This window comes from Mercenaria mercenaria, chromosome 10 (genome assembly GCF_021730395.1).
Source record: "Mercenaria mercenaria strain notata chromosome 10, MADL_Memer_1, whole genome shotgun sequence".
NCBI lineage: Eukaryota > Metazoa > Mollusca > Bivalvia > Venerida > Veneridae > Mercenaria > Mercenaria mercenaria.
The window spans coordinates 82,248,014-82,269,805 of NC_069370.1; the positions used below are offsets into that span (position 1 = coordinate 82,248,014).

Consider the following 21,792-nt stretch of genomic DNA (forward strand, 5'->3'; position numbering starts at 1 on the left):
AGGTCGAACATTGATATAAACAGTCTTAAGGGCGAACATCGTTATAAAACTGCCATTAGGTCGAACATTGATATAAACAGTCTTAAGGGCGAACATCGTTATAAAACTGCCATTAGGCCGAACATTGATATAAAACTGCCATTAGGTCGAACATTGATATAAACAGTCTTAAGGGCGAACATCGTTATTAAACATTTATAAGGTCGAACATTTCTATAAAACAGCAATGATGGCGAATATTTGCATAAAACAGACATAAGGGCGAAAAGTGGTGTAAAACTGGCATTATGACGAACATCATTATATAACATTAGGGTTAGCATTGGTATAAATTTACATTAGGGTTAACATAATTATTAAACTGTCATTCACGTGAAAACAGTATAAAACAGTCACAAGATCGAAAACCAGTATGAAACAGTCATTCTATAAAACAGTTATAAGGGCGCACATTAGTATAAAAAGGCATAAGGTCGAACATAGATATAAGACAGTAATTCGGGCGAACATTGGTATAAAATATCTATTCGGCAGAACATTTGGTATAAATTATGGCAAACATCAGTATCATAATGTCATAATGGCGAATATCGATTCAAAAACATTCATTCAAGAGAAAATTGTTATCAACAGTCATAATGTTGTATAAAACAGTAATAGCGTTCTACATTAGTACACAACTGCCATAAGAACGAATATTGGTATAAAACAGTCATTCAGGTGAACATCAAAATACAAAAGTCATAAGGTCGAACATTAGTCTAAAACAGTCATCAGGTTAGGTACTGGCATTTAACAGTCATAAGATCGAACATCAGTATAAAACAGTCACAAGGGCAAACATCTGTACAAACTGTCATGAGGGCGAACATCAGTATAAAACTATCATGAGGGGGGACACTGGTATAAAACAGTCATAAGGTCGAACAGATGTATAAATCCGCCATAAGAGGAACTTCAGCATGAACAATCATTAGGGCGAACACTGGTATGCAATAATCATAAGGGCGAACATCAATATAAAACAGTCAGAACGTCAAATGTTGGTTTTAAGCAATCACACTGGCGAACACGTCAGCATAAAACAGTGTCAATACTAAACGTTTATACGGTCGGTCATTGGTATAAAACAGTCATTATGCCGAATATTGGTATAAAACAGACATAACTACGAACAATAGTATAAAACTGTCAGAAGGGCCAGTATTGGTATACACTTTATTAGTATGAACATTAGAATAAAACTGTCATTCAGGTGAATATCGGTATAAAACTGTCTTAAGGTCAAACATTAGTAGAAAACAGTCATTTTGGCGAATATCGGTATAAAACAGTCAAAACGCGAAGAGTTGTATAAAACATGGGTGCACTTAAGGGTGACATCAGTTTGAAACAGTCATAAGGTCAAATGTTGGTGCAGTATGAAATAATCATAAAGGCGAATTTCAGTATGAAACAGTTATAAGGTCAAACTTTGTAGGTAGTATAAAACAGTGATAAGATCGAACATTAGTGTGACACAGTAATGTGGACGAACATCAACTTAATCATACGGTCGAACATTGATATTAAAATCTCATAATAATTGATAATGGCGAACGTTGGAACCACCATTAGGGCAAACACAGGGATAAAAGAGTCATTATGGTGATGTTGGTATAAAATTGTAATTCGGGCCAAGATTGGTATGTGACAGTCATTATGGCGAACACCGGTATAAAACTCATAAACACAAATGTTGGTATAAAATAGTCTTAAATTCGATCATTGGTATAAAAGTTATTCGAACAAACATAAGTGTAAAGTCATAAGGTCAAAGACTGGTATAGAAACATGTGTATAAAACAGTCATAAAGGCAAACATCAGGTTTAGCAGCTATAAGGCAGAACTTCAACATGAAACAGCTATTAAAGTGAACATAACATAAAACAGTCATAAGGTCGAACAAAGATATAAAACAGTCATTATGGCGAAACACCGGCTTAAATGGGTAGCAGGGTACACTTCGAATTTTGGCCCCCGTCAATATTTCGTTATAAATAGAACTTCGTGATTTTGGATGTCTGTAAATTACGGTGAGAGATAATGATTACTAATTCTTTAGAAAATTTATACAGCCGATACATGTAAAATTCTGATGTCAGTTGGAAAACTAACTGCTGGTAGCTTTGTATGATCAATGAGACACTTTTTCGCGGAAAAATTCAAATCACGGAAGGGTTCTGTGCTTGTTGATTGATACTCAGGAACATTTTCGCTATTGTGTGGAAAAACGAGCTGGATGGGCCCCCATTCCGTTTATATCCTGACGTTCAGTAAGGACTGTTAAATTGAGAAATGCAATAAAATTGGGCATTGTTCTTGCAGTGGGATCATTGTAGGCTGTTCAAAAAGTGCAAAATTGATGATTTTGGCATGCTATTGATAACTTTCTTTATTCTTGTATGAGAATCCTGATCTTGCCATTAATTAAAAGCACAAAACATGCACGCAATTTATAAAATGTCCACCCTGATTCTGCTCATAAGGGAAGTGCAATATTGCGACTCGATACATGTAAGACCGTCCGTGCCCAAAAGTTTTGCATCTAAGTGTACCCTGCTACCTTGTTATAAAACGGCCACCATTGCCAACATAAGTATAAAACAGCCATAAGGTAGGGGACCGGTCTAAAATTGTCATTAGGGCGAACGTCGTTATAAACGAGTCATTCCGGCGAACATCGGTATGAAACAGTCACAAGATCGAACACCAATATATAACAGTCTTTTTAGGGGATCCTTTAGTATAAAGCGGTCTTAATGATGGACATGGTACTACTTTTCCCCTAAAATGTGTTGGTTAGTCTTTTTTAAAGAATCTATCCATGATAAAAGAGATCGGCGATTGTGTGGAATTTTAAGGTCTTTTGATCCAGCATTGTGGTAAAATGTTATGCAGAAGAAATAGTTGCGGAGAAAACATTTATGTGAATATTGTATCATACGGCGTAGTTTCAACTTTTCACCATGATCGTTGTTTCGACTTTTCACCATTGTTGTCCCGACTTTGCATTATCGTTTATTCAACTTTTTCACCGTCGTACATTCGACGTTTCAACACCATATTCTTGACATTTCTCCATATATGTAGTTGTTTCGGCTTTTCAACATCATACTTTTTCAACTTCGTACTTTCGACTGTTCAATATCGCTGTTTAGACTGTTTACCATTGTGAATTAGACTTTTTAAAATCATATCATTAACTCAAAGAAACAAGAAATATCTTTAAAAATGATGGTCGGCGAATTGTAATAAGGAAAGAAGTTTATGAATTTTTCATCTAACATTCATCTTTCATCTAACATTTTTCAAACTGCAAAACTAAACACCGCACTTTAACAATTTAAATGGTTCTCTTTTAATTTTTCGCAAAGGTTTCGTAGGGTTGCAATTTTGTTTCGTTTATCCTTAGACGAATAATTACAGCAGTAGTTTGATGAAGATTCATGAAGCGGTTCATGAGAAGAGGTCATTAAACGTGTTTATATTTTTAGCTAAATTGGTCCCTATCCCCATTTGTAACAAAATAGCAGGAGATCTTACGATATTGTTACACATCGAGTTTGATAAAAATCCATTACATTTTAGTGGTTAATACGAAGAAAGGCATATCTACTTTTAGCTATAGTGGTCCCTAATAGGGCCCCAAGTTCCTATATAAATAAATTTGGAAGAGGACCTTATAATGATGCTCCAGACCAAGTATGACAAAGATCCACCAAGCTGTTCATGAGACGCTGTATAAAGGTATTTCTAGTTTTAGCTCTAGCAGTTCCTAAAAGGGGTTAAATGTCCCAGCTGAACAAAGTTGGCTGCGGGCCTAATAAAGATGCTTCAAATCAAGTTTGATTAGAATACATGAGAAAAAATCAATTAAAGGATTTTTTTATTTATTATTTTTATTTATTTCTAAAATAGGCCAACTGATCCCGCTTTAACAAATGCATATTCGATATTCATGAACGTCACACCTATAAAAAAGTGAAGGTCAAGCAAAACATAACAATTGTAATTATTTCAATATTTCTGTTTCATAAGCAAAGTTTGACATTAGTCATAACACATAGATAAACTGTATGCAGCGTACCTTTATTTCAGTGTAATGAGAATCAGTCATTATATAGCATATATATAATAAAACAGATTTCAACTGAGTTCAATATTTGCATACCATACTAAAGAAAAATATTCATATTTAATAAATCAGTTAAATAATTTATAACAAATATATCAAAGCAAATAAGTACTCATTTTAATATGCAATCTGAATAAGTCACAAAAGCAAGAAACCTTTTCATATACACACGACAATTGTAACAAGGAAAATCTTTTAAAAAGCACTAAGACTCTCATCACACCCTTATTCATGTGATATGCAGACCGTATTCAGCTCTTTCTTTAATTTGATATATGTTGGTATTTGAACAGGTTTTTATCATATTTATTAAACTTACTTATCATTTTGAGATATATCAATATTCTTGCTCAATATACTGAGCCAAAGTTAGCTTTAAAACTGTGAACAGCGTCGTTTAGGATAAACGCTTTGTCTACATTTCACTCAGCGTAGCACAATCAACAGAGTGAATGAAATTGACACTCTCGTCCAATCAGGCAGAGTGTTGCATAAATCTTCAATTTTGATAAAATATCTATAATGCGTTATCAAGTAGTTTGATTTGCAAACTGATGTCACGTGGCATAGGTAACGAAAACGAATTTAGACGGCGTCGCCGCAAAAAAAAGTATGACACTACGATGTTGGAAAGCCGATACCACCTGGCTACGATGATGAAATCTCGAAAGTACAATATTGAAAAACCGGAAACGCCAAAACAACAATGTTGAAAAGTCGAAATATTTTTGAGTTTTCGTAAGCACAGTTTTGGGGTTTCAGCATCGTGCTTTCGTCAAGTTTGCAATATCGCAGTACCTTTCTTTCGTTCCAGACAATAGTTCTAATGGTATAACGCAGTTTCTAGGTTACGTCCCTTTGCGGATCTTTTTCCCAATTTCTCAATTTGAACGGATGTTGTAGATGACAGATGCACGCTATAAGTACGTTCCTTCCGTTTCTGGAGTGCATCTTTAGACTGACAGTTTAACAATATATCTTTCAAGTAAATCATTTCGTACCTACTACTAGAACATATTTTTTATTTTATGCTCTTCAGTGAAATACTGAAATTTATCAGTGAAATAAAATTGGTATTTTCACTGTTTCAAACTTGGTCTTGCCAAAAGTCCCGGTGTTGTTTATACCCGTATAAACACAAGAAATAACATCCAACCTTTATATTTACATTTCACAGTACCATACTACAAACAAGAGGTTTCCTTTCCATAGATATGCGAAAGTCATTATAATAAATTCCTCGACTATCTTTACAATAAATAGACAGAACATGCAAAATTTCTGCGAGATTTGGAAAATGTTGTCATTAGATTGGAATGGCGTTTGTCCATCCATTTATGACGGGCAGATCCCAATTGAATAAAACAGATAAAGTGCACATTTTATTTCATACTCTTAAAGGGTTTACTGAAAGAGAATTAATGCTTAAGAAAATGAACACAAATATATGACATTCTTTTACCATTGAATAAAACCTACAAAAAATGAAATCAAATAACATCATATATTACAAGAACATAAATATGCACGTACAATGTTATTGAAATATGAGAAAAAAATTGACACTGACTTTAACAGGCATACGGGATATTGTCCAGGCAAAAATTTGATACTTTTTAGTTTAAACCACTGAAATAAAAATCGGTGGATGGAGAGGTGTGCGAACCCTCTAAAATCTTCATCTCATTCAAATTGCTTGGCGTCAACTTTCTAACTCATTTTGCAAGAATTTCGACTCGCTTAGCTCTTGAATTTATTAATTCATTTCTTTGTAGCGGATACTAGGACGTCGCAGCTAATCGTATAATGTGTTTTGAATATACGGCACACCAAGTCTTTTCTGCCTAAATGTTGGACCGATAGTGCCTAAATATTGTCTCATAAAGCACAATTTGGTGCAGTTCTCCTTCAAAAATTCAAAGAAATACATTCTCAGACCTCTGACAGGCCCGCGCCTCTAACCAAAAATGCAAGGCTTGTTCTGGAAAATACTTAAAAATAATAACTTCACATGCATGATAAAACTTTCTGTTTTTGAACACAAGATGATTTATATCAGCCGTAGCTACGCCAGTCAGCAAACATTTGTATCTTGTGTTTGTTTAAATCATTCATTTAATCATGAAATAGTCCCTGTTATATAGGAAATGCTTTCACAGGCACATGAAAGAAAGAAATAATGTGATCAGAACAATCTCAGAGTATCTGACAATCCTTGCTTCACTTTTCTTTTGTCCAGCTCCACTTTCAGTGAAATATTTTGGACAAGCGTCTTTCACCATGGTAACGTTCACATCAAACACTTTCTGCCCACGGCTCTGCCCCTTATACAGGTACATTTCTTCGCTTTCAGCAGAACACTCAATCTCCAGGGACTTTTGTGGCGTACCCATACAAAAAGACGGAGAGCCGCCAAGGATCGGGCCCATGCTGGAACAATCACATTTGATGTTTGTTTTGTCAGTGAAAAGACAGAAAGGGATCTCATTCACATTTCTGCATCGATTCACGGTGTCGATATACTGAGAGACCTCATGACGTAAACGATTGTCTGTGAAGTCTACCCGAATTAGCTGGCCGGACACGCAGAAATGTTCCGGTATGTCAGTAAACACGTTGTTTGATAAATCAAGCACAAACAAGCCTGGTACCGTAACACCTGCCGGTATGGTTTTCATTTCGTTTCTAGCCAGTAACAAGCCTCTAAGAGACGCCGGAAATCTCGTGCTGGGTGATAACATTTTAAGTCGATTTTCCGAGACGTCCAAGATTTCTAATTTTACCATTTTCTCAAGATCGTCAGGGAGGGAACTGATTCGATTGTCGGCCATACCCAGTGTAACAACATGTGACAAACTGCTCAAATCTTCTGGAAACCGTTCTATGTGATTGTGTTGAAGATGTACACATGTTTTCCTCCTTGATATGCTAGGAAATTTTGTAAGTCCTCTGTTTTCATAGGATACAGCTTCGAACTCTCCAAGACAGACCGCCTTGTACTTGTTGTAGACACACTCACTGTAACCAAAGTACTCTGAGGACACCACCGTAGGAGACAACATCAAAGCAACGCATATGATTTGTGTAATTCTTATCATTTTGGTGAACTGAAATAAATGAAAACATAGGCGGTAATTACAAGTTAGAAAGGGAAGCTCTGGATATTTCTTTTGAGATTATATTTTTTCTCAACTCATACATACTGACCAAAACAGCTACCTTATCATTCTAATATTTGCATTATTTTTGCCAAACACCGACAAAATATTTATTGCAATACGTAACAATTATTTCGTATAAAAGCTCTTTGGATCAGTAGATCTATAATTGTATTTTTCAGTAGCAGTCTTTGTTTCAAAGTATTAATTGAAGTGTATTGAACAGAGTATAGTAAATGTGCTACTGTCTCGATTTTCAATAAAACTACAAATAAAATAATAATAACTGGTCATTATCATTCGATTATATATGGCGGTAATTAAGAAACCCCATCTGACTGAAGAAGCAGAAGATTTTATAAAATTGTCTTTATGCAGAGTAATTACAGTAGAACCTACACGAAAAGTTTGCTATTTGTATTGTTTACTAACGGGTCCATTCAATACAAGGAAATGCACACTTCATAACTTACGCAGCAATAATAACACATCCTCACAATAATGCAACATGTATTCATATGTAGTACAATATTTTGGAAACAAGTTTAAGCCTTTACTTGTCTGTAACGATGTGCGCCTTGCCCACCCATTGAGCTCAACAGGTACACAGTACTGTAGATCGAGAGGTCGCGAGTAAGATTCTCGGGCTAAGAGAATGTTCTAAATAACTATCTGACAGATGCCGATGTGTCAAAAGACGTTTGTCCTGCATTTATTTCATATGGGGTGGGGGAGGGGTGGCTGGGGATATGGTTGTCAGTTAGTTGTTACGGAGACGCGTCGAGTTTCAGGGGCGCATGTTAGATTTTATCTGACTGCTGTCTGAAATTCTATTGAAAATAGCGTTTATTTCAAAATCAAATAAAACAGTTCAAATTATTAGTAATTTCAAAGTAAGTAAAATCTTTACTTACGAATAGTTAAAAATTTCCTATGAAAGATGACTCTATCCTTCGTTAAACAATATAAGAATATTGTTTCTGAATCTCATATTGCTTATTGACAAACTTATAACAAGTTACACGTAATGAATGCGGACACAGTGATTAATACAGGGAACAGTCTCATTGAGATTATAGATGTATGACTGACAAACATGTTGATAGTTTTTTTCCGCAATCCTTTATAGTCAAGTGCATTGTTCTTACTACTTTGAATTTCATTGTAAGTCGTCAAGATTTTAATGATCTATCCAACCACTCTCGGATGCTGAAAAGTAGGTGCAAATACATACAATCTGGTGACGAGTTGAGGTGAGACCTCACTTTCCTACCTCACAAAGTCTCCGAATAACGTGCTACGTCATACAAATTCCTCATCCCAATCAATGTTCATTGTATTTCACTTATTTAAAACGAGAGGGTCATGATGGCGCTGGATCGCTCACCTGAGTAATATGAGCTACATCTTTCAAATGTCAAACTGAACATTCTTGTTAGAGAACCACTAGGCAATGCTACATACCAAGTATCAAAGGCCTAGGCCTTGAACTTTCAGACAAGATTTTTTTTAAAATCTTATATAAGTCTGTGTAAAAATTGGGACCCCCAGGGTGGGGCCATTTTTCACCCCAGGGTAATAATTTGAACAATTTTGGTCGAGGACCATAAGGCAATGCTACATACCAAATATCAAAGGCCTAGGTCTTGTGGTTTCATATAACAATATTTTTAAATTTTTTCCCTATACAAGTCTATGTAAAATTGAGACCCCCGGGGCGGGGCCTCTTTTCACCACAGGGTAATAATTTGAACATTCTTGGTAGAGGACCTCCAGTGAATGCTACATACCAAATATCAAAGGCCTAGGTCTTGTGGTTAAAGACAAGAAGATTTTTAAAGTTTTTTTTCCTATACAAGTCTATGTAAAACTTGGGACCCATGGGGCGGGGCCTCTTTTCAACCCAGAGACATAATTCGAATAATCTTGGTAGAGAACCACTAGATGATGTCACATACCAAATATCAAAGCCCTAGGCCTTGTAGTTTTTGACAACAAGATTTTCAAAGATTTTTTCGTATAAAAGTCTATATAAACCATGTGACCCCCGGCGCGGGACCATATTTGACCCTAGGGGGATAATTGGAACAATCTTGGTAGAGGACCACTAGATGATGCCACATACTAAATATCAAAGGCTTAAAACTTGGGGCCCCCGGGGCAGGGCCTCTTTTCACCCCAGGGGCAAAATTTGAATAATTATGGTAGAGGACTATTATGCAATGCAACACACTAAATATCAAAAGCCTAGGCCTAGCAGGTTCAGGCAAGAAGATTTTTAAAGTGTTTTCCTATATAAGTCTATGTAAAACTGGGACCCCCTGGGTGGGGCCTCTTTTCACCTCAGGGGTAAAATTTGAATAATCTTGGTAAATGACCACTAGGCAATGCAACATACCAATATCAAAAGCCATGGCCTTGGAGTTCCAGAACAAAAGATCTTTTAAAGTTTTTTCCTATATAAGATCTATGTAAAACTTTGTGCCCCAGGGGTGAGGCCTCTTTTCATCCCAGTGACATAATTTGAACAGACTTAGTAGAGGACCAGAAGGTAATGCTACATACCAAATATTAAAGGCCTAGGTATTTTGGTTTCAGACAAGAAGATTTTTAACTTTTTTTCCTGTATAAGTCTATGTAAAATTTGGGACCCCCGGGTGGGGCCTCTTTTCACCCCAGGGTTTTAATTTGAACAATTTTGGTAGAGGACCATAAGGCAATGCTACACACCAAATATGAAAGGCCTTGGTCTTGTGGTTTCAGACAAGAAGATTTTAAAGTTTTTTTTCTATATAAGTCTATATAAAATTGGGACTTTCGGGGCAGGGCCTTGTTTCACCACAGGGTATTAATTTGAACACTCTTGGTAGAGGACCACCAGGCAATGCTTCATACCAAATATCAAAGCCCTAGGTCTTGTGGTTTAAGACAAGAAGATTTTTAAAGTTCTTTTCCTATACAAGTCTATGTAAAACTTGAGACCCCCAGGGCTATATTTGACCCTTGGGGAATAATTTGAACAATCTTGATAGAGCACCACAAGATGATGTCACATGCCAAATATCAAAGCCCTAGGCCCAGTGGTTTTGAGCAAGAAGATTTTCAAAGATTTTCCGTATATAAATCTATTAAAACCATGTGACTCCCACCCCCCCACCCCCGGGGCGGGGCCATATTTGACCCTAGGGGGATGATTTGAACAAACTTGTTAAAGGACCATTAAATGATGCCACATTCCAAATATCAAAGCCCTAGCTACTGTGGTTTTGTACAAGAAGATTTTTAAAACTTTTCCTTTCGGTTGCCATGGCAACCAGAGTTCTGTATGGAATTCATTTCTTTGACTAATTTTCAATGAGGATCATGCAAGGAACATTCCTGTGAAGTTTCATCAAAATTGGACTGGTGGTTTAGGCTGGGAGGTGTTGACGGACAACGTACGCCAGACAATCACTGACCACAAAAGCTCACCCTTGAGCACTTTGTGCTCAGGTGAGCTAAAAAAACCACGAACAGTATAAAGATGAACAGATTCAGTAACTGAGGAAATATATAGTTTTTCATCTACTCTAGATTTTTCTTAGATACTGCCACAAGAAGTAATTGTTCAAAGTTCTAAACATTAAATATTACCTAACTGATCTATGATCTCAATGTACCAAAATAATATTTAGTTTGCATGGCTGAAATACGAATTCTTCATATCATCTTAATAGGTAAAATCTTTGTGGAAAGTCACCAAAGACTGTTAAAAGGAGTAAAAAAGGATACAAATGCAGTCTTTATTACCTTCATCTCACCGCGTTAAGACCTAAATTTTCAACCAGTACAGCTGAAAGTTGATTACTTTGAGGACTGTCTTACTATTTCGAATAAGTTCGCCAAATCATGGAGAAAACAGATATGAGCCGCACCATGCAAAAACCAACATAGTGCTTTTGCAACCAGCATGGATCCAGACCAGCCTGTGCATCCACGCAGTCTGGTCAGGATCCAGGTTGTTCGCTTTCAAAGCCTATTGCAATTAGAGAAACCGTTAGCAAACACCAGAATGCGTGGATTTGCAGGCTGGTCTGGATCCATGCTGGTCGCAAATGCACTATGTTGGTTTTCTGATGGTGTGGCTCATATAAACAATGGAGCAGACATGCCTGTCTGTATGATCAATAATCTCATAGTGCAAATCTGACCTCAAGTTCATATGAAAACAAAGAAAAAAGAAAATGTTAAGATAGCAGGAAATTATTGCTATATTTCATAAGTAGGCTTTGATTTCATAAGTAGGCTTTGAAACTTATTTACTGACAGATTATAATTGTTATGGAAACACATGTGAATTACTTTGTTTTCATTATCTTTTTCATTCAAAACTGAAAAGCGTTCCTACGGGGTACCGAAGATAAACTACCTAAATTATTTAAGCTTTACGGTTTCGTTCGTGATGTATTTAGTACTAATTTGATTTAGCTCAATTGTAATGAAAGCTTCAAGCTTATTGGAACCATTCTCGAGTCCGTTTCCTGGAAAAACCAGTACTGGTGTCATATGAGAAGTCATGGTTGTGACCCCAGTGGGGCTTGAACCCATGACCGCTGGATTGAGCAGCCAACCAGCCTTATCCACTAGAACACCGCTCCCCTATTTGTATTTGTATGATGTTTTTTTTTTTTGACCCAAGATGACCCATACTTGAACCTGACAGATTTCGGCCAGACAAACAGCCTGATAGAATTTAATGAATATCCAGTCTAAAATGCAGCTAATGCATACACAAGGCATTTCTTTGATTTGACTGTGTGACCTAGTTTTTGATCCAAGATGACCGATATTTGAACCTGCCTTAAATTGCATCAAAAAAAATATTTTGATCAAATTTAATGAATATCCTGCATAAAATGTGACCCCTTTTGCATAGGCAAGGTATTTCTTTGATCTGACCAGGTGACCTAGTTTTTGACCCATATTTCATCAAGACAAACATCTGATCAAATTTCATGAAGATTCACTGAAAAATGCAGCCCCTATTGCATACACAGGGTTATTCTTTGATTTGACCAGGTGACCTAGTTTTTGACCCAATATAACCCATATTTGAACTTGACCTAAATTTCATCAAAGGAAATATTTTCATCAAATTTAATCAACATCCTGCCTAAAATGTAGCCCCTATTACATTCACAAAGTTTTTCTTTGATTTTACTGGATGACCTAGTTCTTGACCCCAGATGACCCCTTTTTGAACTCGACCTAAATTTCATCAAGGGAAGGTTATTCTTTGATTTGACCAGGTGACCTAGTTTTTGACCCAACATGACCCATATTTGAACTTGACCTAGACTTCATCAAAGCAAACATTTTGATCAAATTTCATGAACGTCCTGCCTAAAAAGTAGCCCCTATTACATTCATGAAGTTTTTCTTTGATTTTACTGGGTGACCTAGTTTTTTACCCCAGATGACCCCTATTTGAATTCAACCTAGATTTCATCCAGACAAACAGTCTGATCAAATATCATGAATATCCAGTGTAAAATGCAGCCCCTATTGTATACACAAGGTTTTTCTTTGATTTAACCATGTGACCTAGTTTTTGGCCCCAGATGTCCCCTATTCAAATCTGACCTACATTTGATCCAGACAAACATTCTGATCAAATTTCATGAAGATCCGGTGTAAAATGCAGTCCCTATTGCATACAAAAGGTTTTTCTTTGATTTGACCTAGTGACCTAGTTTTTGACCCCAGATTACCCATATTCGAAATTGACCTAGATTTTATCAATGTAATCATTCTAACCAAATTTCATGAAACTTTATACAAATGTATATCTAGATCACTATAGGGCATTGGTGCTTGCAGTAACTGCAGTGTTGTTACCTTTCAGTTGTTAAATATTAATAAATTCCCTATAAAACAAAGTAACGCATTGATCGATCTCCAGGAAACTGAATACAAAATTCAATACAGATTACTAAAGAGCAGTTGTGCACATGCAAATTTGTCAGGATATCTTAACAAACTTTAGAGCTGTCACTTTATTTTTTGTTACCTTAATCATGTTTTTATTTTTTTTTAATAAATCACACTATACTCAAATCAGTCAGTGAACCAACAAAGCATGGCACAGTCCTATTGTACAGAACTTGTGCATACCTGGAAATTAAATATCTTTCAAAATAAAGTCCCTTCATACACAAAACAACCTATCCGGCAGGGGAAAATATATTCATTGAATTTGCTCGTTTTTAAATGTGTGATGTGAAACTAAATAGGCAAACAGTTCTGTTTTGTAACATGGAGTTTTTCCATACCGAAGAATATTCCTCCGGCCAGTAATCGATAGCGGTCAGATTTTCTATATAGAAATAAGAAGGGCATGTACACATTTCACTTAATAACAAAATTACTAAAAACAAGCAAATTCGATGAATTGGAATCCCCCGCCAAAAGGGTCGGAGTTGAGGAACGGCAAAAAAATATATCCAGAAAAAAGTTAAGAATGTTATCAAGAAGCAAATGATTTCATTAGTCAAAATCAAATTAAAAGAAAATGAATGGTTTGTTTGGGTGGGGGGTGGGGGTGGGGTTAGGATACATCAGTTTACATGTTGATTATAAATATTGATAGATAGATTAAAACAAAAATGAAAAAAAAAAAAAAAAATTGGGGTGGGGGGGGGGGGATGAGGGTGACCAAGGTAAGGTGGTGACCAGGTGTAGGTACACAACATCACATGTTTATAATAAATGTTCATGGAAAAGAATGAAAGAAGTTTAATGAAATTCTTCCAATTGGTTGGTTTGTTATGTACAGATCTGTGGATTTTTAAACAATTAAAGGGCAATAACTATATGGAAACTTGACCAATCTAAAAAAAACTTGAAGGGCATCGTCGCAGTATCTTGGTTCATGTCTATTTCAAGTTTGATGAAATTCTACCTGCTAGTTACTGAGAAATGGCTGCAGACGGACATTTTTCATTAAATCAAGGGCAATAACTCTGAGGGAAATTGACCTATCCAAAAAAAAACTTGACGGGCATCAGCGCAGTATCTTGGTTCATGTCTATTTCAAATTTGATGAAATTCTATCTGTTAGTTACTGAGAAATGGCTGCAGACGGACATTTTTTATTAAATCAAGGGCAATAACTCTGAGGGAAATTGATCAATCAAAAAAAAAACTTGACGGGCATCATCGCAGTATGTTGATTCATGTTTATTTCAAGCTTCATGAAATTCTACCAAGTAGTTACTGAGAAATGGCTGCGGACGGACGGACGGACTGACATCGCCATTTCAATACCCCCCTCCCGATTTCATCGGCGGGGGATAATAAGAAACCTTAGGTGCAAAAATATTTCTAAAGTTCGACATTTGATTCATCACACGGTATTTCTTAATTAAATTTTATTTTTATTTTTGATCCGTTCTTGACATGATGTTTAATGCCTTCATTTCGTCATTTTTTCCCTTCTATTTTCCATATTAAATGTTTAAAAATCTCATACACGCGTTTCTTAAAAGCAATTTTTTGGATAAAACCATTGATATGTAAGCTTAGGTGCAAATGCTTTCCTTCTCTCAATAAATTTATCTTTTGATGATATCTATTTCATTTTTGTAAAATAAAAATTTGATTCGTTCTCAGACGGTTAATTTTCACTGATTTTGAAAAATATTTAACTTAACTGCGAAGTTGTTGTTGTAGAGTTATGTGCAGACGACATATCAATGGCGCATGAACATGCGGTATCGTGATCAATAGGTTAAAGTAAATGATTTAATCAGTTTAGTAAATTTGTGACTGAATGTTTTATTCGACACAATGAGTGTAAGTTTTAAATCAATTTTATTTCTCGAATAATTCCTTCTGTGTTAATATCACAAATTTTACATGAGAAATTCAATTAAATATTGCAGTTAATATCCTGGTTCTAAAAAGAAAGAGATGCGAATTTCTTCTTATGTTGTTTTTCCTACCTTTTTTAATTTTCATTTAAACATCAGTCAGTTATGCCAATAACAATGTATGTCAATTAATTATGAAACGAGAAAGGATGATAACAGATAAATTTTCCATGAATGCAAGATAAATATAAAAATATTTTTAAGTTAGTGCTGCAAAAACTGCATCAGCAATACGTATGTTTTCATGATATCAACTAACTTTTTATGAAATTAGAAAACAATGATCATGATCTTTTTTTTTTTGATTGTGTGGAAATATTTTACTTCCATGACAATTTGAACTGGTTTCATTATAATTTTCAGTTATCATGAAAATCGTCATTAAGAAACTTTCATAATTGATTGTATATGTTCAGTTTGAAATGTTTTTACATGAATGTCATTTCTATACTGTAATGAAAGGTGATAGAAATTGTTGATCCATCACGCGTAAATAACAGTTTTATTGGCCCCCAATTACCACTAAATAAGGAGTGTTAAAACAACACAGATATATACAACACGGATAAGGCTATAAATGCGCTTTGAATATAATTATAATGCCATTTTACTTTTTCGCTTCATTTTTTTTTTTTTTTAATTATTATTTTGCAACAGTTTGGTAAATTTTGTGTAGTTATTTTCACTACACTATTTTCACATTTTCACATTGAATATGGCAAAATACATGTACCACGCTGATCGCCAATATTTTTTAATGGAAAGATAAAATGATCAATTGAACCAGGGGTGACACAAGTCTCCCTTTTATTTATTCTACAAACATACCATAATTTCTTACTTTCCCGATATATAAAGAATTACTTAATTGATATATTATTATGATATTTAACGATTTTATAGTAAAAAAAAAAAAAAAACAACACGTAATAGTATAAATTGTAATCAACCGTTTTCAAAATACACAACTTGTATATGTATTTTTGTGAATTAAAAATGGACGTGGTTGTAAAAATCTAACAAGGTCATTATCAGAATTTTATCCTGTGGTTTGACACATTTGATAATATATTCTTCATGTCACACAGAAAAGAAAGAGCAGTATTAACTATTATAAATCGACATGATTTTACAATGTCAATTCTAAAATTTATTTGTTTTATTTATTGATATTTTGTGACTTGAAACACAAAAATACAAAATAACATTTAAGAAACAACATATTAAGTATTGTTATGGTAAAAATGACTTTTTAAATTTCTTACGAAAAGTCCCTTCTTTTACATACTTTGTAACTAAAAGTGCATGTCAGTTATGGAAAACCTCTTGAAATTGAAATAAACATCCAGGTGATAGTACCCGGAGGCAACAGATACCGACATCGCAAATGCCGGTCACCCGTTACCAATACCATATAGCTGTTGTCTCCCCTGATATCGATTTTCTGCCATATCAGTCATGAGGTCAATTCTTCCTCATGAGTATTTATCAAGTTTGACAATCAAAGACAACCAAAATTCCATTTTGTAGAAAAAGAACACGGTCAGCATAGCCCAGCACCTCTACCTTAAAATCTCTAAGCTAATAAGTTTCCTCTTTCCTTTTCAAGTTACAAATACTTATCTTGTCTCAATTAATATAAAAATAGCATGCATGTTTATCTTGTAAGTATATCATTTACTAAATCATTATGTCTATTTATTGTATAATACAACAAACTGTTTACGAGGAGCGCGGAAAAGAACACTTCTGTGTCATCCAACATAACAATGTTTAAGTTCTCAACAATGTTTAAAAAGTACAATATACGTCGAAGGATACAAGTGGAAATGTGTTAAGTAGGCAAGTCATTGGATCTCGTCATCAACATAAACAAGAGGGTCATGATGACCCTGAATCGCTCACCTGAGTAATATGAGCTATATGTTTCAAATGTCAAACTGATGATAAAATATTAAGAAAGTCAGTTAAGGTCATATTTATGGTCAATGAAATTCTGTTTTACGATTCGTGTGCAAAACTGTGTATGTCATCAAAATTTCAAGGCTGTATCTTAAAAAGCAAGAAAGTAGGTCAGTAGGTCAAGGTCACAGTCAAGTGATATCATATTACTTGGGGTCATCAGGTAATTATAATTAAACAGTCTTGGAAATAGGATCAGATGATTTTTAAGTATTTTTCCTATATAACTCACATAATAACTAAGTGACCCCAGGGTGGGGCCTCTTTTAACCCAAGGGGCATAATTTGAATAATTTTGGTAGATGACTACTAGACAATGCATCATACCAAATATCAAAAGCCTAGGTTGTATGGTTTCAGACAAGAAGATTTTTAGAGCTTTTTCCTATATAAGTCTATATAAAACTTGGGACCCCCAGGGCAGGGCCTCTTTTCACCCAAGGGGTACAGTTGAACAATTTTGGTTGAGGACCATAAGACAATGCTACAAACCAAATATCAAAGGTCTAAGTGTTGTGGTTTCAGACAAGAAGATTTTTAAACTTTTTTTCCTATATAAATCTATGTAAAATTTGGGACCCCGGGGCAGGGCCATATTTGACCCTAGGGGGATAATTGGAACAATCTTGGTAGCGGACCACTAGATGATGCTACATACCAAATATCAAAGCCCTAGGCCATGTCGTTTTGTACAAGAAGATTTTCAAAGTTTTCCCTATATAAGTCTATATAAACCATGTGACCCCCGGGGCAGGGGCCATATTTGACCCTAGGGGGATAATTTGAATAATCTTGGTAGAGGACCACTAGATGATGCTACATACCAAATATCAAAGCCCTAGGCCATGTGGTTTTGTACAAGAAGATTTTCAAAGTTTTCCCTATATAAGTCGATATAAACCATGTGACCCCCGGGGCGGGGCCATATTTGAGCCTAGCGGGATAATTTGAATAATTTTAGTAGAGGATCACTAGATGATGCTACACACCAGATATCAAAGCCCTAGGCCCTGTGGTTTTGGACAAGAAGATTTTTAAAGTTTTTTCTTTCGGTTGCCATGGCAACCAGAGTTCTGTATGGAATTAATTCTTTGAACAATTTTGAAAGGGGTCCACCCAAGGATCATTCCTGTGAAGTTTGGTGTAATTCTGCCCAGTGGTTTTCAAGAAGATTTTTTTAGAAATTGTTGACGGACGACGCACGGCGGACATCAAGAGGTCACAATAGCTCACCTTGTCACTTCGTGACAGGTGAGCTAAAAATGTAAACTCGTAATAAGAAAGGAAAGGACTACAGTTTATCGGAATAAAGTCTGCGAAGGGTTGCATCGTTTTGTGAGAATATAACAGGCCAGGTGTTAGTAAAGCTAACAATGCACCCCATACTATTTTCAAAGGTAACAGTTTGTCAGGTTCAACTGAATGAGAAAAAAGGTGTTCTCATGAAAGTGTCAGTTTTACCTGATACCAACATGCACCATCTGACTTCAACTGACTGTAAGATATGATGAAATTATGGCCTATTCTTGTTATCATTTCCTAAAATAAAATTCCCATGGTCAACTAAAATTATATATGGATTGCAATAGGTGACAATTTGGTGCCTATGAAAACGTCCAAGGGCTGTGGGTTGCATGTTAGGCCTTACTGGCCCTAGTCTATAGCATTCTTTCCCGACATCCAACATATTGTTGTTGTGCTGGTCTGTCCTCCCAGCAAAAGAAGATTAATGTGGGAAACACTCAAACTGGGAAGCTTATCGCCACAGCTCTATAGCGGGTTAAGGAAGCAAATTTTACTATTTATCTGGTTACTGATCTTGTATCATGGTTTACCTGCAGTGTCATTATAACTGTTATCTTCTATCTGTAATATTCTTCAACTGAGGAAGAGGCATGGCTATTAGCCATACTCTAAGTTAGAGAACATGTCTTAGGTCCCACCTATGTATAGCATAGTGCAAGGAAATGTTGAACTTTCTGAAACCGTTTTTCTGTTTCAGTTAGAGTACGCTTGTCACGTGATAGTACCAAAGCTTAAAATGGAATGTTAACTTGCCAATCAAAATAAGAAGCCGAATGCGTTGTTCATATTGGTGGATCATGATACAAAATAGAAAACGTAGGGGCCACTTGAATAATGAGGTTATTTCTCGAAGGCTATGCCTTCTTGAAATAACCTAATTATTCTCGTGAACCCCTACTTTTATCGAGCGGACACTGTAAATATTGGCAATTCAAACTAATTCAATGGCCATAACTCTGGAGAAACTGGTCTGAACTGGCTGGTTATCAAAATTGGCCCAAATTTTATAGTTAGACATCTTTATAAGTATGACTGTCATCAAAGAAACGTTACTCTAGTTATCGAGCGGACACTTAATTTTGACCTTTTCAAGGGTCATAACTGTAGAGAAACTGGTCCGAACTAGCTGGTTATTGAACTTGGCCTAAATCTGATAACACTTTGTATAAGTTTAGTTTAGTTCTGATACAAAATACTCAAGTTATTGAGCAGACCGATTTTTGCCCAGAAAAGATGAAACATAATACATCCCGTTTTTCTAGCGGACGTATAAAAATAGAATCTGTAAGAGGATCCTTTTGAAGCATAGAACATGTAGAATGCAACCAAGAAAGAAATATAGCAGGTTCAGTTTGATTCCGTTTATGAAAGATAATTAATGAAATTTGCAACACCTCTCAAGCCCCCAAGTACTGGCTTGAGAAGAACTCTTTATTCGGAAGTATTTAATGGACTTTTTAACCTCTTGAAGGACCAGTAAATATAACAGCCAAAGTACAGGAAGACTTTTCAGGGTTGCCACATGACACAAGACTGCTATAATTGTGACAGTTAATGAAATACATAAGATCCTTTGGAAGCATAGAACACAACAGTCACAAAATCTTCTATAGACTATATATCATTTCTCATTCAGTGTTTCAGCATTAAAAGGAACAAGAGCTGTTTGTAAAACACATGTCCCCAACAATGGTTTGTAGGAGGTTACTGGGTTAGTCAGTATACTGTCACCTTTGGCCCAAAAACAATATGGGGATCATCTGACCATAGCCAGTAACGCTTTGAAGTTTAATAGTCATAGGCCGAAGCCAATACCCCAGTTAGTGTTCGGAAACTGTTCAATTGACCTTGATCTTTGACCTCAAAACAACATTGATATTCTACACACCATAGATGACACTTGTTATGAAGTATGATGGCTGTAGGCTCAAGCGTTCTCCATATTAGAACTGCATATCTGACACTGTCATGTAATATACAATCATGGTATTATTTAATTGTCACAAGAGTTAAACAAGAAACGCGGCAATGCCACGAAACCAGGTTTTCAACACTTTTCATAAGAATAAAAAAGTATACTGAATCACAGTGCACCACTTTAAAGCACAACCCTAACCCTATTTTTAGTAACAATGACCTTGACCTTGATCCCAGAAACCCCAAAATCAATCCCAAGCTACAACTTTATATAAGTTTTCTATACACCAAGTTTCATCATGATAGCTCATTCCTAAGTTAAGTTATTGACCGGAAACCCTTTTTCTATTTTAATTAACAGTGACCTTGACCTTGACCCCAGAAAGCCCAAAATCAATCCCAGCCTTTGTCTTGATATAAGCTACATACATACCAAGTTTTATTCAAATATCTTTACCGAAACAAAAGTTATTGACCGGAAACACCAGTTTGACGCCGCCGCCCGCCCATCCGCCCGCCCGACCAACGACATACCCCAATCTAATAACTCAGGTTTTCGTTGAAAACCTGGTTAAAAAGTTACTAGTTTTACTTGCCTAGTTATATTTCAATACACCACAAACTTTACTTTTCAAAAAGATGTTTTGTAAAACACGCATGCCCTCAAGATGGTTTCCCGTGATCAGTATGACCTTTGTACTGCTGACCATAAAAAATAGGGGTTATCTACTGGCCACCATTTTCAGTTTCAAGGTCACTGACACTTTGACCTTTGAACAACTGAGCCCAAAAACTAAAGTGGTCATCTAATGACCACATGCAATCATTCAATGACGTTTGAAGCCTGTGGGTAAAAGCAATCTTCAGTTATCAATCAGAAACCGTTTTCAGGCTCAAGGTCAATGCAACCTTGAACTTTGACCTATTGACCATATGCAATCATCATATAAAATTTGACGCCATCAAAAACAGTTATCTGTCAAAAGGTCACTGTTACCTTGATTTTTCACCTACTGACCCAAAAAACAATAGGGGTCATCTACTGACCACAGGCGACCATCATATGAAGTTAGACCCCTGCAGGCCGAGTTTCTTAAGTTATCAACTGGAAACCGTTTTCGCTCTCAGTCACTGTTACCTTGACCTTTGACCCCAAAAACAATAGGGAACCTCTAATTAACACAGCATCCTATGAAGTTTTACCTCTGTAAGCCCAAGTGTTATTCAGTTATCAATAGGAAACGGACAGATACTTAACTATGAGCCTCCCTCTTGCATCATAGTTGCAAGGTGTGTTGGGGAGCATAAAAATACATTTGTTATTATTTCTTTATCTATTTTGAATGTGAATAAAGTAATATT

General features: G+C 35.8%; 1 protein-coding gene across 2 annotated transcripts; it reads right to left on the reverse strand.

The window, feature by feature from the left end:
* Window positions 1-5,549: 5,549 nt before the first annotated feature.
* LOC123561237 (leucine-rich repeat and death domain-containing protein 1-like) lies at window positions 5,550-8,427 on the reverse strand. Of its 2 annotated transcripts, none has more exons than XM_045353487.2 (2): window positions 8,251-8,427; window positions 5,550-7,285 (listed from the first exon to the last, which is right to left on the reverse strand). In XM_045353487.2, the coding sequence occupies exon 2, from the start codon at window positions 7,274-7,276 to the stop codon at window positions 6,332-6,334; it is 945 nt and encodes a 314-aa protein (XP_045209422.2). In that variant the 5' UTR covers window positions 7,277-7,285; window positions 8,251-8,427; the 3' UTR covers window positions 5,550-6,331. The 2 variants fall into 2 exon arrangements, with proteins under 2 accessions (XP_045209422.2, XP_053372617.1); XM_053516642.1 differs by lacking the exon at window positions 8,251-8,427 and adding an exon at window positions 7,810-7,842.
* Window positions 8,428-21,792: the final 13,365 nt, after the last annotated feature.